This window comes from Conger conger, chromosome 4 (assembly GCF_963514075.1).
Source record: "Conger conger chromosome 4, fConCon1.1, whole genome shotgun sequence".
Classification (NCBI taxonomy): Eukaryota; Metazoa; Chordata; class Actinopteri; order Anguilliformes; family Congridae; genus Conger; species Conger conger.
The window spans coordinates 1972323-1984822 of NC_083763.1; the positions used below are offsets into that span (position 1 = coordinate 1972323).

The 12500-nt window shown below is 48.2% G+C and overlaps 1 protein-coding gene across 3 annotated transcripts in view; it reads right to left on the bottom strand.

The window, feature by feature from the left end:
- mcf2l2 (MCF.2 cell line derived transforming sequence-like 2) overlaps nt 1-12500 on the bottom strand; it is a 91332-nt gene that overhangs the window by 64810 nt on the left and 14022 nt on the right. For all 3 annotated transcript variants that reach the window (XM_061239259.1, XM_061239258.1, XM_061239257.1), the window contains exon 2: nt 1-28. This exon is cut by the window's left edge and continues 56 nt beyond it. In XM_061239259.1, coding sequence (XP_061095243.1) covers nt 1-28 — 28 coding nt within the window. The remainder of the gene's footprint in view (nt 29-12500) is intronic.

Here is a 12500-nt window from a genome sequence, read left to right on the forward strand (position 1 = left end):
GGCCTGATCTCCTGCTGCATGATCTCATCTGCAGAGCAAAGAGAGAGTCCTGAGTCACACAGCTGAGACACACACACACCTGAGTCACACACCTGAGACACACACACACACACACACACACACATACACACACACACACACACACACACACACACCTGAGACACACACACACCTGAGTCACACACCTGAGACACACACACACACACACACACACATACACACACACACACACCTGAGTCACACACCTGAGACACACACACACCTGAGTCACAAACCTGAGACACACACACACACACACACACCTGAGTCACACACCTGAGACACACACACACACCTGAGTCACACACCTGAGAAACACACACACACACACACCTGCGTCTCACACACACACACACACACACACACACACACCTGACCTGAGTGTCTCTCTCACACACACACACACACCTGTGTCACACGTGGAAACACACACACACCTGTGTCACACATGTGGAAACACACACACACACACACACACACACACACACACAGCTCTCCAAACTTCAGAGCAAAAGGTGATGTACAAACAGAACAAACTATGTTTATAAAATAAAATGAAGTTCAGCCAGTGCTTAATGAGCTTAATGGTAAGACCAGGCCCATGTCTAAAACCCGACTCTGAGACCCAACCAGCTCCACCGTACAGACAGGGCTATGAGGAGATGGGGAATGAGTGTGTTCCACACAAACACACATACAGAAGCCACAGCTGGTTCTGTGTCACCGTACAGTGCTGCCTGTCCCAGAGAGATGAATACACATTAATATCCATTCTGTGGCCCTATTGTAAGAGGTCTCAGGCCATACAGAACAGCTTTTTACGGTTCTATTCTTAATAAAAAAAATTACGGTCATTAAAAGTGCTAGGGGCTACATTTCTATCCCATAATCCTCTGCTGCTATATACTAGGTCACTCCAAAGCATAGAGGAGCCAGGGAACCCAGAACAAAACGCTCTCTGTGTACGGCATAGAGGAGTGCATTAACACAGGGCTATACTTTATTATGGGCTGGATACCGTATCTAAGGGACTCGTAACCAGGCTAAATTTAGTATAAAGAGCTTCATCCAGCCCAGGGTTTAAACACTGAGGCACTATGGGCACTTACAGTGAATGCTCATGGAAGCTACGCTAAAGCTCCCTCTTTCTGCCGCGAAATGGACCAGATAAAACCTCAACTGAGCCAATCTGGGGAACACAGGAAATTATCCCTGACCCCTAAAGAGGTGATCAAACTCAGCTCCTGGAGAAAGTCAGGATGCAGACATCTCAGGAAACAGTCTTGGTGCATGCCTGGCATGTGGCGTTGCGGCTCTTGTTGTGAATGAGCTTCAGACATAAGGACCTGCATCAGGAGAATGTTCTGGACACGTTTCACCTCCCAGGGCACGTTCAATCTGAAAGTGTTTTGCTCCAGTTTCTGTGTTGAACGATAGGTTTCCTCCCAACAGCGCGTAACGTTTTGCAGCTTTGAGGCGAGTTTGCTCCAGTTTGGTGGGTGTATCTCGAAACAACAATGACGTAGGCCCGCGCTTTAAAGCCGCTTAAAGCCTGGAGAATGTGCAGCATGACCTTCCCAGACGCCATCGTAGGAGAAACCACACCGTGCGTCTGCAACGCGGTGTTCAGAGTGCCACCGCTTCCGCTTAAATACACGCTGTGCCGAGGCTGAACGTGACCGGGGGCCACACAGACCCTGCCGCTGACGCCGTTACAACAGCCTGCCCCCTCCCTGAGTGAGATTAAACAGACACCGGCGCCCCCCGGAGGAAGTCTGAGAGAGCAGATTATAGATCAGATAGGACAATGGCCTGTACGGAAGGAAGCCCAACCCACCCACAGGTCTTCACCTATTCACACGGAGGGAATTCTTTCAGGACCTCAAAGACAAACGATAACAATCCACGCCCCGCAGACGCACATGGAGATCCACTTAAGACGGTGGAACAGCCGACCATTTTGACCCGTTACAAAAGACATTTTCAGAGACAGAGAGAGAGAGAGAGCAAAACAAGTGCAACCAACGCCACTCTCTCCAGGATGAGTCTGACAGCAAGACGATTCCCACGTCAATATGTTAATGGATCTACACTTAAAAGGTGCAATAGGTCATTTTGGACTTCCAACGGTTAAGAGAGGAATAGCAGCAACAAACACGCTCAAACCACGTTGAAACGGCATTGGCTGTAGCAATTATAACCAATTTTCAACCAAAGAGCTTGAATTATTGTACAGCTATACGATGTTTTGGTACAGAGTGTCGGGCCATCGACTGTACATTTTGAAACCCAAATTTAAGGACTATAAACACAGGCAGAGGGTGAGTCAACATGTCAGTTAGCCTTTTTCAACGACGGGAAGGGATTCACAATGGTCTTGTAACAATGTTTTAACACAAGAATCTCACCTATGACACCTTTAAGACTGAAACAGAAAAACACACATCACACGCCGCAGGTTGTGAGGCCAGGCTGAAAGGACTCGGGAGGCCTGCGGCTCTCGCTGTGTGTGTGGCTGTTTGAGGTGGTCGCACTTGGACACGCCCCAAAGCGGCGCCATGGCAACACAGAAATGTCATTGTTCAGCGCTGCCTGACTCACACCACTCACCCACGCTGAGGTCCGTCTGTGCCTCGAACACTGCAGCGCTGAGGTCTGTCTGTGCCTCGAACACTGCAGCGCTGAGGTCTGTCTGTGCCTCAAACACTGCAGCGCTGAGGTCTGTCTGTGCCTCGAACACTGCAGCGCTGAGGTCTGTGCCTCGAACACTGCAGCGCTGAGGTCTGTCTGTGCCTCGAACACTGCAGCGCTGAGGTCTGTCTGTGCCTCGAACACTGCAGCGCTGAGGTCTGTGCCTCGAACACGGCAGCGCTGAGGTCTGTGCCTCGAACACGGCAGCGCTGAGGTCTGTCTGTGCCTCGAACACTGCAGCGCTGAGGTCTGTCTGTGCCTCGAACACTGCAGCGCTGAGGTCTGTCTGTGCCTCGAACACTGCAGCGCTGAGGTCTGTCTGTGCCTCGAACACTGCAGCGCTGCGGTCTGTCTGTGCCTCGAACACTGCAGCGCTGAGGTCTGTCTGTGCCTCGAACACTGCAGCGCTGAGGTCTGTCTGTGCCTCGAACACTGCAGCGCTGAGGTCTGTCTGTGCCTCGAACACTGCAGAGAACAACCATGAGTACAGGGTTGGCGTGTCCGTGGGTTTCTTACAAACAATTACAATTACACAAGCCTAATTAGCTCATTAGCCGCCTAAACCAATGCTGGTTTAGCTGTAAATTAGAATTTCGGCACCAGGCAATGATTTAATATGGGGATGCGGGACACCTGAACAGTCTTCAGCCGTCAATCACAAGCGCATCACGAAACGTTGCGGAAACGTTGATGAACAAATCATCACGATTAGATGATGAAATAAGCAGGGAGATGGAATGAAATGGAGAAACAGATGAGGCCCGTGATCTAAGCGAAGATCTCCAGCGCACAGCGATGGGCTGATAATCTGACCCCAGCGCAGGTCAGGAACGGGTTAGTCACACACCACCATCTTCCCTGTTAAAGACCAGGAGAGAAAGAGCCAATCAGCTTGAAACTGCCAGTTCCTTTTCCCCGTACTGACCACAGATGCATCAGGAGTGTCTGGCAAAACTGCAGTGTCTGCTGGATTCTGGTGTGACTTAACACTTAAACAGTCATTTTAAGAGCTAACAGACCTGGATTCTGAGGACTGTCAGCTGCTTAAAGGAAACCACAAAAACCTGCAGACACTGCGGCCCTCCAGGACTGGAGTTAAACCTGCAGACACTGCGGCCCTCCAGGACTGGAGTTAAACCTGCAGACACTGCAGCCCTCCAGGACTGGAGTTAAACCTGCAGACACTGCGGCCCTCCAGGACTGGAGTTAAACCTGCAGACACTGCGGCCCTCCAGGACTGGAGTTAAACCTGCAGACACTGCGGCCCTCCAGGACTGGAGTTAAACCTGCAGACACTGCGGCCCTCCAGGACTGGAGTTAAACCTGCAGACGTTGCGGCCCTCCAGGACTGGATTCAGATACCCCTGAAGTACATGACAGAGATGTTGGTCTTGTGACGACCTTGGTCCTTATCCTGTCTGTTTTGTTGACATTTTCAGTTGCAGCCACGGTGTGCGGTGGGAGCACCTCTCTGGAAGCCTATATTACGGAGCCCCAGGCCTTTCTCAGGGCTCGCCCCCTCTCTCTCTCTCCCTCTCTCCTTCCCTCCCTCTCTCTCTCTTTTGCTTCTCGTCCTGCAGGCGGTGGGGATTTTTCTTACTTCCACGACCGGTTTTGCAATGTAGTCTCACATCCCATTCTCACTCTCACTCTCACATCCATATACATTTCTTATACACACACTACACTTGCACACACTGCTTTTTCTGGGAAGGTTAGTTGTACGTCCCTTTACATGTCAGCCGTGTTAGTGAGGCCGTCATGAAAATACAGCACAGAAGATGTTGGACAGAGCAGAAGATCCATGACTGACCCTGACGCCTAGTATAATTATGCACCGGTGTGGAGGGCTAACAGTGTCGTTTTCCAGGGCAGCCATGTCTGGGGCCCAATCAGCACTGTACACAGAGAGACAACAGTAATACAGCAAGACTCTTCTGTTAACATGCACTGTACAGCATTCAGACATGTGATCGCCTCTACTCCATGTTACACAACTCTGACAGACTTCCATGTGACCACTAAAACAATAACTGGATATTTGCCACCAAGTTCAAATTTCAAGCAAGACTGGAGTGAGATTCACTAGACCTCTTGGACTTCAGCCCTACCAGATATCAGTGCAAGGTTAATAAGTTTAATATTAAGCTGATTTGCACAGCAGATTTTTAATATAATGCACTTAAGCCCAAAGTGCTTCACAATAATTAAGAAGACAGACAGGGTCAGAACAAGAACACAAATGTATCAAGTAAAAAAATAAAATAAATAAAGACAAAGAAATGATTCGAAGACAAATCAACAAGAATAGCCCCAAAGACCATCGACCACACAGTTCAGGAATATGCTCAATCATTAGTTGAGAGGGGTCACGCTAACCATCCAAGTTTAATTTGCGCATCAACGACAAATACCTGTAGTTACCTGCTCAGACGATCAAGGTAAGACACCTGATGTGGTCTGCATTCCCTGGGTAAGAATAAGCTAGCATCTTAGCCAAATGCTACGCGGGCCTTGTGTTTACATTTAAATTAAACCAGTAGACCACGCTAAATAGATATGCAAGAACCAGCCTACAAGTTTTTCCAACAATAAAACTTTTGTCTGGTTTGCACATCACAATGTTCACAACTGTTCTCTTCATCTCTCGATGTCTTTCGAGGTACTGGCTGTTGGCACAGTTACTTTCAGTTTGCCCAACTCTAGTTTTGTGGGGGAAAACTTCACAGAATTTAATGACACCCGCTGGGCTGTGCTTTTTGAAGACGCGCAGCGCGGTGCCGGGGTTGCACAGCTGCATGTGTTCAAACATCCAGCTGATTTTTAGCGGGTCCAGAGTTGTTGGATGAAGGCCAATATGGGTGCAGGTAAACATTCCAAATAAATCACTCCCTAGAGGCGAGTGAAGTATTTAAATCTGCTTTGAACATTAACATCCTGACTCAATCCAGGTTTCTTCTGTGCAAGCAGAAACGCTAATACGGTAAACGAGCGCACAGTATAAACCGCGGAGATTTAGAGATTTACTTTTAACTTGCATTTTCAGAAAGGTCAGGGAAAACAGCGTATTTTCTAACAGAAAGCGTCACCCTTTCCCCGATAGAAAATGTGCTGGTTGTCACAGTTAAGCTGTGAAGTAACGGAGAGTTTTAGTATTGATCCTGAACTTCGCTCATTCTCTTTCCAGCGCTTTGTTTGAGTAGCGAGGCTGCAAGTACACGCGCCCACGCTGACAGCATAGATGAAAAACAAACCCCTCTACACGCGCACACGCTCTGTCTGCTCGAGCACAAAGTACAAGCCTCTTACCTATGAGGGGTCTGCTTCGCTTCATCATCGTGGAATCGAGCGGGCAAACAAAGACACATTAATCCCGGAGAGATAGGGGGAGAGAGAGAGATCTTTGGTCATTTAAAAAGCCGGCGACAGCCGACGGCGTTCGCCCAGCCAGAGCGCGCGTGTAGTGCCCGTTTCCATCGCGTCCTCCTCCAGATTCCTAAACGCACCAGCTGCGGCGGGGTACTGGCAGGAGACGCATTTTTGTGGGGAGCTAAGCGCCTTTGGTCACTTTTTCCAGCTCCTTCGGCTACAGGTCTCTGCTCTGGGGAATAATCTCAGAAAGGCCCCGCCACTTACGAGGCGCGGCAGACCTATCACAGCGGGGAGGAGGGGGGAAATAATCTGGTAAAAACTACCGACTCCTCTTTTTTTTTTGTGCCGTTTCTACTTTTTCCTCGTGTTTGTTTTTGGCCTGAGAAAGAGGGAAGTGCTTGTGGGACGGTCCAAGAACACAAGTCTGTGTTACCCCGTCTCTCACCCCCACCCGTCCACCAGACGACCAGGCTCTCCCGTTGGAGGAGCTAGTGTGGATTTTTCCATTGCATGCCTGACTGGGAAGGGTGTTTATGACCTGACACTAGAAGCGGAAGTATTTCCCAAAACAACGGTGGCGTCTCCTGCGGCATTGTGTGTCTGACAAGACCCCTTCCTTCCCTTCGTACACCGGTCTCACAAAAACAGTGTTCGAGATAACATAAGAAACGTTCAGCAAACACACATCTCAGAATAGCTACGTTACGTTGTTTAACGCAAACCCCAATCAATCACGAATGATCATTCTGAAATGTATTTGTTCTTTCAAGTACAATTGTAGCCTACGCGTGTATCTTACTGCATGTTTATTTAACCTTTGAACTTGATGTGATTATATTTCTTACAAAATGTAGAAATACAATACAATTCACTCAAAATTAATTTCTAAGGTTTCGCTAATGAGCCGTTTTCATCCAATCAGACAGGCTAATTACACAATTAGGGCTGGAAAGCGGTCAGATTGAGAGGCTAATGCAGATCGAAGGGAAACGAAGGGAATGCGTTTGAAGGTCATAATTGGATAAATAGCCACCATTTTAATCACGTGGCCCGTCTCCAGTGGTTAACAGAGTCGAGATCAAAAGTGTCTGGATAATTGGCTACATGCTGGCTGTACCCTATAACAGAGACGTGAATTTAAAAATGACAACTATACCAAAAGCCAGTCATAAACAATCCAACACCAAAAGAAAATACGCAAAAGAATACGGATGCAAGAATGTATTTACTTATGCAAATAGAAGGCAGGATATATTATCTTTTTTTGGAAAATATGTGAAAGCAATGTACTGAATGAAAAATATTTACTTCAATAGGCTATTTGAAATCAGCAGTAAGTTGTATTTTAGCCCATAAATTGTTCAGTGTTGTGATATTTTTTCTGAGCTCGATACGGTTTTATTTTTGTTTCTTGGCAGTAGCCTATATTCAGTTGTTTTTTTAGTTTTTTTTTGAGGAAATGTTTTGTGGTTTTACCTCCCACATGTTTTAAAGTCACCGGATAATGCTCACACTTTCTGCTAGAGTGCAAAACCCAAACTCTGTTAATCACTCAGCTGTCCCTCCCCAGGGACCCAGACCGGGGGAGGGGGGGCTGGTCTGCTCTCCATCTGTCGTCGTCCCCAGCACAGACTGCAGGAGAGCTCACTACGAACCCTGACTGAGTGACAGTGAACAATGTGGGCTTCAAAGATGAGTGAAGATATCGTTCTGTACGCACTCTCAGATGTACACACTCAGACGTCATGTAATACCCCTGGGGGGGGGGGGGAAATGGGACCTCTCAAGCCATTTTGGGGGAGGGGGGGGGGGGGGGGGGGGGGGGGGTTGGATTGGGTGTTCATGTATAAAATTACAAAGAAAAATTATTTGACTAAACCATTGACCATAGGCATTGAGACAGCCCCATGTCTGTACGTTTCATTCCTGCTCTCATTAAAAACACAGCCAACTCCACAAAACAGCCCTAAACATTGTCCTCTCTCTTCCTAAACACAGTTCACCGTTTTCCATTTGAGTCTCCTCTCAAACCTCACCAGCTCACAGCTTCTATAACCCCAGCCAGCTGACCCTGGTCTCTGCCAGTACCTGTGTGCCAGACAGGTAAAAATGTGCAAAAGTCAATTCACCAAAAGATTTCACATGAACACCAGTATTACTGTTATTACTGTAATCTTGCTCTTGGTAATGGGCCAGTGAAATCCAAAGCAAAGTCGTTGATTCAGGTTGTTTCCAGTGACGTTGTCATAATTTTGGTACAATTTCCCAGCTACGACAAACCAGCTCCGGTCTAATTAAGGCACATTGTGACGCTGTTGAGAAATCGGTACTGAAATGCAGAACACGCTGCAGTGCTTTGAGTCAGGGGGAATTCTGGGTGCACCGGCTGCAGTAAATGAGTGCAAATGAGGTTTGGTCACATGAAAACTTGTTTATGTGCCAAGAGGAAGGCAGAGATGTCCAGGGCTTTCCATGATGAGAGCACTGACCAGGGGTGAGGTGCCGGGGTCGTTTTATATAATATCATTCATTATTAATGTTCATATTTAATGCTAATTTGGGAACAAATTGTCAGGAAATTGGCTGACGTAAAGGACATCCCAGCTTGTACAGGACTGGAAGCACCTCCAGTAACGATGGTCCTCATGAGAACTGTTGTTGCAGTAAACTCGAGTGGACTCACCCTGAGCATTTAAGTTCAGGCCGGTTTTCCAGGACGTTTGTTCTTCTCAGATTCACACTGAAGCTGAATTCAGCTTGCCAGTTTTTTAGGTAATGGGGAAATGAGTTTCCAGTGTGTTTCCCAGAACGTAGCCGAGCCTTTCGTTCAGGAAAATGTCAATGCACAGTGACAACCTGTTTGAGAATGGCGCTATACTGTGTGTCTAATCCAGGCTGCTGTTCTTGGAAAGTAACTTTAAACACCCGCCTGTACCTGGATCTCAGTGCTGCTTATGTACGTCCTGGGGAAATGTGATGTAACAAACAATAACGTTTGAAAAGCGGATGACACATCTCTGGAGGGAGCAGAGCTCTTCCCTGCGTGAGAACATGCTCCCAGGGCGTGGAAAAAGTCTGTAGCTGTGCGCGGCCTCCGGTGACAAAATGGCCGACTGGAGCACATTGGAAGCGTACTGAGGGCCTCGCACATGTGACAGGTGTGGCAAACGGGGAAGCCTGACAACACAGATTCAATAACAGATTCCTGGTATTAACAGTTGCGTAATAATAGGAATAACAACAGCGGTCGCTGTGGAAACGGCTGGGCCGTGTCCGCAGAATGACGGGCGCCGCTGATTAGGGCGGGCCGGCCCTTTTGAGGGGCGGAATATCTTTAGGATGGACGCTCTTAAGGGCTCTATTAGGGGTCTCCCCAGGGAGTCTGGGGGTTCGGCCGGGCGGGGGCTCTGGCTGCAAGGCGGACCCCAGCTGTGGGGGCATACCTCACTCCGGAGGGGGGGTAGGGGGTCAGAGGATGGGGGGGGGCATTGCTAGGAGACAAGGGACTCCACTGCCACCCCGCACCACTGCACTGCATTGGGGGGGGCCTGTAGCCTAGTGGCTAGGGTGCATGACTCGGACCCAGAAGGTTGGTGGTTCAAGCCCACAATAAGATCCGCACAGCTTTTGGGCCCTTGAGCTAGGCCCTTAACCCCGCATTGCCCCAGGGGGGATTGACCCCTGCTGGATAGACGTGTCGGCTGAGTGAGTGCAGCGTGATGTGATGTGATGTCACTCAGGCAGGCGAGGAGCAGCTCTGACCGCGCTCTGTCACGCTGCCGATTTCATCCCTGGACGGCTCCCCGCTAATTACAGCAGCCGGAAAGATCGTAACGTTGTGTAAGAGACGGAGCCGCCCAGCTGCCTGCTGCTGAATTATTAACGCAGGAAACATGCTGAGCTGTGGGCCTGAGCTGCTGCTGGAGCCTCCCTCAGAACAAGAGCCCGGCTGCCTCCCTCACAACAAGAGCCCGGCTGCCTCCCTCAGAACAAGAGCCCGGCTGCCTCCCTCAGAACAAGAGCCCGGCTGCCTCCCTCAGAACAAGAGCCCGGCTGCCTCCCTCAAAACAAGAGCCCGGCTGCCTCCCTCACAACAAGAGCCCGGCCGCCTCCCTCAGAACAGGAGCCCGGCTGCCTCCCTCAGAACAAGAGCCCGGCTGCCTCCCTCAGAACAAGGGCCCGGCCGCCTCCCTCAGAACAGGAGCCCGGCTGCCTCCCTCAGAACAAGAGCCCGGCTGCCTCCCTCAGAACAAGAGCCCGGCTGCCTCCCTCAGAACAAGAGCCCGGCTGCCTCCCTCAAAACAAGACAGAGAGGCGGAGAGGGAAACACACATTTACATCTCTCACCCTTTTCATGTAAATACCTGTAGAGAGATTTGAATCAGCCTTGAATCTCTCCTCTCTGAATTAGCCTGACGTTCTGACCATGCCACTTATGTTTTCAGCTCATGTGTATCCATAGGGAACAGCACACTAAACTAATTATATATTTATTTGCCAAAAACCTCCAAAGCAACACATGTTTGAGTTTATGTTTATATCAAATGGAATCTGGTATAAGTGTTAAGATGCTTCCTGGCATTATTGCTGGACTTTCCCCACATTGGAAAACGAATCCACTGGGAATTTTAGGGGAAGCTCAAATGGAATTATGTAACAACGAGAGCAGTTTGCGGTGAATTACACCAGTGTGAATAATCAGCCTCATAAGTATAACAGGATGAATGGAAATTTCAGTGTAGGCGAAACACAGGACACATTCAAACGGCACATTAATTAAATGGGACAACAAAGCTTTTCCTCCTATTTTATTATAAAAGAAAATTGGCAGCAAATATGCTAAAGGTAATCGGAAAAGCCTGCTATGTTTGGACAATGCAGGGCCATTCTCTCTGGAATGAGATATGAAGCCGCTAAATTCAAAGGCTTGTTCAAACTCAAAACACAGTTAAAGACTGTGACCATTGAGTTATGGATCTGGGTACAGGGAGGCACACAAATAATGAAATTAACTGAATAAATTCACTAACAGTCTGCCACATTGATACTGTAAATATTAGATCTGCAAAATCGAATTTCCCTTTCTAAAAAATAATGCTAAAATGCCAGAGGACTCAAAATGGTATCATTTAACATTGACAACTATGAAATAACGGCAGCATATCCAAGCATTAATAACCAGAAAGTGTCCCTGCAGATATTGTGTAGGTGATGTTACCTGTACCTGCCCCTCCTGCAGCATAAAATATGGAGAACAGCGTGACTATGTAAACCACACGCTGGAGCTGAGATTACCCTTCAGCGTGTTTTCAGTTCTCTGCTCCCTGTTCCCTGGTGCTCTTAAAGACGTGGTGATTCCCCAAAAACACACACCCCACACTCGATTAGAGACGCAGTTTATGCTCAACGCGGTTCCCCAAAAACACACACACCACGCTCTGAAGAGCTGCACATCAGTCATCCGCACAGGTGCATCATGGGAAACGCTGACAGCATTATCTGTGTTCCATCATGTCGTCTGGGTGCTGAAATAAGGACTCTGACATTGTGAAACTGGTTGTTATTCAGCTTCCCCTGGCAGGGCCATGGTTTTCAGGTCACATCTGTTTCGGTTTTCTCTGATATAAGTGGAAACGTACGTCCAGTTTAGACTCACAGGACTGACAGAAGCCCAATCCCTGCATGCTACTCTAAGCTACACAGATGGTCTGATCAATAAAACGCCACTGGACCTGAACACCATCAGCCGGATCAATAAGAACAAGTCTCAAACTGCCCTGAATGATGTATAACGAGAAGGAACATGCGGGGGTTCAGTGGGAGTGCTGGTTTCCGTTCCACCCAGCTGGAAACACCAATACTCGCTCACTCTTTGTCTGAACGATGTAAAGCATTATAACCAAGGAGCATTATAACCAAGGAGCATTATAACCAAGGAGCATTATAACGAAGGAGCATTATAACGAAGGAGCATTATAACCAAGGAGCATTATAACGAAGGAGCATTATAACCAAGGAGCATTATAACCAAGGAGCATTATAACCAAGGAGCATTATAACGAAGGAGCATTATAACCAAGGAGCATTATAACCAAGGAGCATTATAACCAGAGGCATGACCAGCGATACCTCCCGACTTTATGAAACATCTCAGATCAGATAAACGACTGGTGCTGGCGCATAACTTAGAGCACAAGCTTGTCTGCTATCCTGAAACTGGCCAATCCTCCTCCTTCCCTAGCAACGCACAGAACCAGAGACATGAGAGAGAGAGAGTGTGTGTGTGTGTGTGTGTGTGTATGTGTGCCTATGTATGTCAGTGTGTGAGTGTGTGTGTGTGTGTGTGTATGTATGTATGTCGGTGTGTGAGTGTGTGTGTGTGTGTGTATGTATGTATG